The sequence below is a fragment of the Rattus norvegicus genome, chromosome 2 (assembly GCF_021556685.1).
Source record: "Rattus norvegicus strain SHRSP/BbbUtx chromosome 2, alternate assembly SHRSP_T2T, whole genome shotgun sequence".
NCBI lineage: Eukaryota > Metazoa > Chordata > Mammalia > Rodentia > Muridae > Rattus > Rattus norvegicus.
Genome location: NC_141535.1, coordinates 192555001 through 192562601, shown reverse-complemented (window position 1 = coordinate 192562601; position 7601 = coordinate 192555001). Strand labels below are relative to the sequence as shown.

The following is a 7601-nucleotide window of genomic DNA, read 5'->3' as shown; positions in this document are numbered from 1 at the left end:
GTTCACTGGGGGTTCAGTCTTAGCAGGACCCAGGGCTTCCCCTTCCACTGGTGCTCTTACTAGGATATTCATTGCTACCTATGGGGTCAGAGTCCAGGGTCAGTCCATGTATAGTTTTTAGGTAGTATAGCCTTGCCTCCTAACAGTGCCTTAAAGCAGTGGTTCTCAACCTGTGGTTCGACGCCCTTTAGGGGTCCAACGACCCTTTCACAGGAGTCGCCAAAGACCATCAGAAAACAGGGATATTTACATTATGATTCATAATATTACCAAAATTACAGTATTAAGTAGCAACAAAAATAATTTTATGGTTGGGGGTCACCACAACAGGAGGAACTGTATTAAAGGATCACAGCATTAGGAACATTGAGGACCACTGCATTGTAGGGATGAGATCATGAGCCTGGTGTCCAACACACTTTGTTTATATAAGTGACATCTTACAAAACGATGGTGGTTATTTACATATCTTGCTTGGACGTTCATGTAATCTCGTTTCTTACTAATTAACTATGAGAACCTAAGCAAGCACTGGAGTCTGGTGTCTATTTATAGTACTTTTCTTTATGGAAAAGGAGGGAAACACGGAGGATAATATATATATATATATATATATATATATATATATATATATACATTGAACAGTGTACTAACGTATAAATCATTATTCATACATTTAATTGGTGTAGCAACTCATATTTCTGTAGGAAAAAGAAGATACAAGACAAACAAATTGAGCCGTCCAGCACCTGTGTTAATGGATTTTTCAATCAACGTGGACACCAGTTCTTCCTCCACAGCTCCCCCACTTCTGCATACATCACTTACTGGTTTGCAGAGACCCAATGTTTTATAGCTAAAGTGGAAGAACACCAAATCCAAAGCACAAAGCATTTGTTAAGTAAACAACAAGGAGCTCTGAAGAGGGGGACCTTCAGGTCCCAAAGGCCTCAGTCCCTGATGGACCAGTTATATTTTGATTTATGTCAGCCTGTAATTGCCCTGTTTTGACCCAAGAGAGGACTGTGTGGGAAGTTTGTCTGTGAGATAGAGCTGAGGCGCTGCTCTGCAGAGTGTCTGGAGCCTAAGTGGATGCCGTGTCCCCTGTCCAGCCTCTGATAAGCCAGGAAAGTGCCTGCTCTGCTCTGCTCTGCTGGGAAGTCAACATAGCTGCTTCATTTCTGCTCTCATTCTGTGAGGAAGAGGGCAGACTGCAGGGACACTGCCCAGTTGTGAGTATTTTTTTTCTCTAAAATAATACAATTTTAAAATCTTCTTCTATCTGCATTAAATATGAATGTTAATTTTGTTGTCGGTTTGGGTGTATACTGAACTGCACAGGGTAATTAAAAAAAAAGTTTTTGAGGGCTTTAACCTCTACCATCACAAGTTCTTATTTTGCAAACGTGAGTGACCTGATTGTTATTTAGAGTTAAACCCTGAAAACCTCTTTCCTTAAAAATAAAAATTGTGTGGACTACAGTAGATTATAAAGTAATTTCATTCTTGCTGGCAGAAGCTCAGAGCGATTTTGGATTGTAGTTGAACTTAGCTGACAATTGATCTAATAATGTGATTTACCCAGGGATGACGCTAAGTGAAACCTGGTTTTAAACCAAGAGCTTACTGAGAATGTGTTTTGTCTTGAAAGGCGAGATTACAAGTAGATCCAAAACACCATGAAATATATGCTGTATTCGACATTTCTATTGAAACTGTTATGATGCTATAAAGACTAGACTAGGGAAATAGACACAAATTATGTTTCTGAAATATAGAATGTATTAATTTCATAGTGTCACTAATTTTTAAAAATATTAGCATGTTTTCTTTCTTACTATTATTATTAATCCACAAAATTATTTGCGATAAAATGAATTAAATAACTTTATTTTTAAAACTATATACACAATCTTCTGGCTTTTTTTGCATAAAATATCCAGACGCGGTGAACCTGTTGAAAGGGAGGAGACATGATGTCAGGTGTCTGGGAAAGGGGGTGAGGTGTGAGCTCTGTTGGATTTGAGGTCTGAAGGCAAAAGGGCTCTGGAGTTGTGTGGTGATGGCAGTTGCATTGGCTGTGAATATTCTGAATTTCATAGTTAAGGTTGAGTTTTATGAGTTAATTATATGTCAATAAATTACTATCAAAACTATAGGTTAATAGTCCATGTTGGAAAGTACCTTCTATATTCTAAAGTACAAACTCTCATAGAGGAGTTAATAAACCTTATTTTCTGTTGTTCAAAGACATTTTTCTGATTTTCTTTCGCTAGGGTAAATTTTAATGGAGAAACTTAGCTCAAAGATGCATGAGCATGAAAATCAATTTTTTTTTTACGATTTTGCATCAAAGAAAAACTTTGCCAAGCAAAATATCTTTTGTAATTATATGCCTTTCTTTTAGAAGTACTGTGAAAATGAAAACATTTTTCTTCTAAATCAATCTTCTTCATTTATTGAGAATTCAGGTGATACACACTGCAAGAGTAGATACCAATAATGTGAACCCCCCCACTATGTATCTAGTTCTCAGGAGTCAAAGTTTCTTTTTCCTATTAAAACTCTAGACAGAGAAAACCTTTGAGACTAATATTTGGATTAAGGAGAGGAAGTGCAAAGGCATTTATAGAATGAAGCATCTTTTTAGCAGAATACCTTCTAATGACAATTTATGAAAAGTACACTTTTTAGTAAGCTATAGTTATTAAAGGAAAATCAGATTTTGTCCATACCAGTTGATGATCTTGATAAAAGGTCCTGTTTTAGCTAAGCTATTTTGTTTTAAATAAATATTTACTAGGAAAGATAACAAGACAGAGCCCTTCCAGATCCACAGAGACCTTGCTCTAGAGCAGAAATTTTCTCGTGCCTCTAGTTTACGAGTAATCTACTTGCGTATTTTAAAAGCTATGTTATATTTATTAATTTGTGTTGTTTGTGAGTATATGTATGCATGCAGATGCGTGTGCCACAGAACGTGTGTGGAGGATAGAAAACAACCCTTGGTAGGTGGTTTTCTCTTTGCATCATGAGGTGTCAATCATCAGGTCATTGTGCCTCAGGGCAAGTGTTTTTACACAAAGGTGTGTCTTGTTGACCCTGCAGCATGTTTTAAAATTAATTTTATTAATATTTCATTTTTGAAAGTTTTATTTTGCTGTATATTTATATAATACTCTTATTACGTATTTTAAGAACTTTGTTATAAAACCTCGTAAATGAAAAAACATTACAGCAAAATTAAATATGAAAAGTTTGGAATCTTTTGAAAAATTTGAGGGAGAAAATGATGCAAGTGCCAGGCATGGTGGTGCATGCCTTTACTCCCAGCACTCAGGAGGCAGAGGCAGATGGGTCTCTGAGAGTTCAAGGCCAGCCTGGTCTACAAAACAAATTCCAGGACAGTCAGTACAGTTGTATAGAAAAACCCTGTCTGGAAGAACAAGAATGAAAACAAAACAAGAATGAAAAGGACCCGAGTGTTCCTGTGAGCATGTAAAACAGTTTGCACTCATATTTGGAAAGGTCTCTCTTTGCAAGAGGGCAGTTGATGTATACATCCCAGATTAGAACTTGTCCAGATCTGACGGGAACAGATCTGATGTAGCCAGTAGTTTAAGGCTTTTCCTTTAAAGCCAGTGCTAGGAGAATTTGGTTTAGAACACCGTTTTTTTTTTTTTTTTGTAGTGTGAACCCTGACACTGGCTTTATTGTAAGTCCCTTCTGTTTGGTCAGACAGTCACCACTTTTGCTCAATACAGTTTGTCAAGTGAACTCTTAGCCAGAGAAGTCTCATGTAAATAGAGATAACTGATCCTTAATATTCAGTCTGCTTAGTTATTTCTGTTGTGCTATATGAAGCTTAAATGATAAACTTAGTCAATTTTTTTTGTTTTTTGTTTTTTGTTTTTTTCGGAGCTGGGGACTGAACCCAGGGCCTTGTGCTTCCTAGGCAAGCGCTCTACCACTGAGCTAAATCCCCAGCCCCAGTTAATTTTAAAGATGAATAACAACTTCAAAGTTCCATGTTCATCTGCATCATTCTAGTGTCAAAGTGAACTCAGAAGAGACATTTAGAAAGAACTACATGATATTGCTAAAATTAGTACACGGATCAGACCAACAGTATTTTCTTTTGAGACATAGGGTCTCAATGTAGCCCTAGGCTGGCCTTGAATTCACTGTGTGACTGTAGTTGGCTTTGAACTCACCGGGTAGCTGAGGCTGGTCTTGAACTTACTGTGTTGCTGAGGCTGACTTTGAATTTACTGTGTAGCAGAGGGGTCTTGAACTCCTGATCTTCATTCTTCTACTTCTCAAGTGCTAAGGTTATAGGACTATGCTGTCACATTCAACTCAGAATTCTTTTTATATGGAGAATCAGCTGACTTATGGTAGCAGAGAAACAGATATGGTGTTATTGGTGTTATTACGAGGGGAACTTCATATTAGAAGTATATTTACCCAGAGGCATTGATCCTGCTTTATTCAATTCGTGTCATAAATGACTGTGGTTGTACCAGCAAAGACTGGGAGACTCATGTGCTTTTAAAGGAGCAGGACACGACTTTTAGACCTATCAGTATTGGAATCATCTTCACAGAGGGAGAAGTCTTGTTATAAAACTCAGGAGTAACACACCAAAGAAAAATTTGAAAAATAATTTCACGGCTGGAGAGATGTCCCAGTGGTGAAGAGCACTGACTGACTGCTCTTCCAGAAGTCCTGACTTCAATTCCCAGAAATGACATGGTGGCTCACAACCATTTGCAGTGGATTCTGATGCCCTCTTCTGGCGTGTCAGAAGACAGCTACAGTGTACTCATATAAATAAATTAAAAAAAAAATTCAGATACTCAGATGTGTGTGATCTGTATGTATTTTTGGGATGATTTAAAAATCCTGGTTTTTCTGGGTATGGTGGCACATCAAAGCCAGTCTGGCCTACATAAAACTTTATCTCAAAGAAACAAAACAAACAAACCAAAGAAAACAACCTCCTACACTCCCATAAAGCAACAAGCTCATCTTCTTATTTGCTGTTTTCTTTTGGGATAATAGTTTTCTTCCTTTTTGATTCATGCTTTCTGTGTATCCCAGGCTGGCCTCAGTCTCCTGAGGACTGCAGCCCTGAGCCAGCTCCTTATCTTCTTCTTCTTCTTCTTCTTCTTCTTCTTCTTCTTCTTCTTCTTCTTCTTCTTCTTCTTCTTCTTCTTCTTCTTCTTCTCCTCCTCCTCCTCCTCCTCCTCCTCCTCCTCCTCCTCCTCTTCCTCCTCCCCCTCCTCCTTCTTCTTCTTTAAAGATTTTATTAATTTTTATTTATATGAGTACACTGTAGCTGTATTCAGACACACCAGAAGAGGGCATCAGACCCCATTACAGATGATAGTGAGCCACCATGTGGTTGCTGGGAATTGAACTCAGGACCTCTGGAAGAGCAGTCAGTGCTCTTAACCACTGAACCATCTCACCAGCCCGATCCTTATCTTCTATTGCAGAAGATAAAGCTACAAACTGTGATGGTCTCTGTGGGCTTCTCCTCCCCTCCAAATGACTCCCAGCTTCAGAACTGTGCTAGTTAAAGACATATCCCCCTAAGGAATAATAGCCTTAGATTATGATAATTTTTCTTCATAATTTTCACTTTTTGTGTCTTTCTATTCAAAGTAAGACTGATGAATTTTGCCAACATTGATGCTTTAATACTTACCAAGAGTGTTTACAGAAGTGTTTACAGAAGAAAATGCCATGGAAGCTATTGCTTCTCACTCTCTAACTTCCTCTGAATTTGCAAGGAAGTCTAGTTTTCTTTAAATTTCACCTTAATTTAGAACATGGAGATCTGAAAAAGCCATTAGAGTAATTAAAAAAAGGTTTGTTTATTTTGAGACAAGTTCTCATTGTGTCTCCCTGGCTGGCCTGGAACTCTCTGCTAGACCAAGTTGGCTTCAAACCCAGAGAGACTCAGCTGTCCTTTGCCCCCTCAATGCTATGCCTACCTGAGCTACAATGAAAAATTCCAATTCTCTCTCTTCCCCTTTTTTCCTTCCCCATTTCCGTCTGTGTGCGCACTACTCGTGTGTGTGTGTGTGTGTGTGTGTGTGTGTGTGTGTGTGTGGCCAAAGAGGGTGTTGGATTGCCTAAGGCTGGTGTTGCAGGCAGTTGTCAGCTTGAAACCAAACTCTGTCCTATGGGAGAGTAGCAGGTCTCTGAACTGCAGAGCCATCTCTCCATTTCCCTAGAGCAACCGGTTTGGGGACTCAGTCACTGTGAGGAGCTGTGTCTGAATTTCTCAGACACCAACAGCTCTGCCAGGAGAGTGTCTGTGCCACAGCTAAGGTTCAGAGAGTGAAATAAATACCCCAAAGTAAGCAATGGACCAATGTTAGAGTTCTAAAGTCAAATTTGGTATGCATCTAATGGTTATTGCCAAAAACCATTAAAGTCTAAGCAGTAAGAAATTGGCAAAATTAAGTAACTTGGTGTTTGAAAACATGAAGAAAAATTTCTTGATTATATTGAAAGTGTATGTCTCATGTATAAATTCTGCAAATTTCACTTATTTGTTCTAAAAAATTGTTAATATGTGTGTGCGTGTGCACATGCATGCACATGTGTGTACATGTGATATATGTGGGTATGTGGGTGTGCTTTAGAACACAGGTGGAGGGCAGATGACAGTCTTGTGGAATTAGTTCTCTCCTACCACATTTTTGCAGGTTCTGGGGCTTGAACTCAGAACACCAGGCCTTTGTTGCAAATTTCTTCACTCCATGAGCCACGTAACCAGCTTAACATTTTAATAAAAAGAAACTAAGCCACTGTAACCTTTTGTTGTTTTTAGCACAGAAATCTTGCTATGTAGCTCAGGCTGGTTTTGAACTTACTGTGAAGTCCTGGTTGTTTATACCTGAGCTCTTCCTGCTCAGTCTCTACAGTGCTGAAATCGCATGCATGTGCCACCATGCCTAGCTTACACTGTAATGTAATAAAATCGTAAGCAGTCTGTTATAATCCCCCCTCCCAGGTTTTATTCTGAAAGCGCTTAGCATTGTTGAAGGAAACAACTGGACCAGAGAATGGCAAATACCTATGTCACCACGTCTGATGGGTACTACCTCGCTGAACCCACACAGTATTATGGTATGTAATAAAAATAATGTGTGTGTGTGTGTGTGTGTGTGTGTGTGTGTGTGTGTGTGTGCCTGGAGGGATGGCTCTGCAGTTAAGAGCACTGGCTGCTTTTCTAGAAGACTAGAGTTCAATTCCTGGCACCCACATGCTTGCTCATAACCATTTACAAATCTAGTTCTAGAGAACCCAGTACTCTCTTCTGGCCTCCTGTGGCACCAGGCACACAAGAAGTGCACAGACATACATTCATGAAAAATTCTCATACACACAAAATAAATAAGTCTAAAAGAAGAAAAAAGCTGTATTCAATTAAAAGAAGAATTAACTCGCAGAAATTGAAGTTAGTTTTAAGAACAAACGGAGGGAAGCTTTTATGTCAAATTGTACATGGGCCTTACAGTAGTCACGCTTGATACATTTTTAATTTTTAAAGATTTATTTGTATTATTTCTAATTGTGTGTGT

At 38.7% G+C, this 7601-nt stretch overlaps 1 protein-coding gene across 1 annotated transcript in view; it reads left to right on the top strand.

The window, feature by feature from the left end:
- The first annotated feature begins 689 nt into the window (after positions 1 to 689).
- Nr1h5 (nuclear receptor subfamily 1, group H, member 5) overlaps positions 690 to 7601 on the top strand; it is a 26469-nt gene continuing 19557 nt past the window's right edge. Inside the window, exons 1-2 of the mRNA XM_087642104.1 lie at positions 690 to 1232; positions 7031 to 7146. Coding sequence (XP_087498230.1) covers positions 7083 to 7146 — 64 coding nt within the window. The 5' untranslated portion in view covers positions 690 to 1232; positions 7031 to 7082. The remainder of the gene's footprint in view (positions 1233 to 7030; positions 7147 to 7601) is intronic.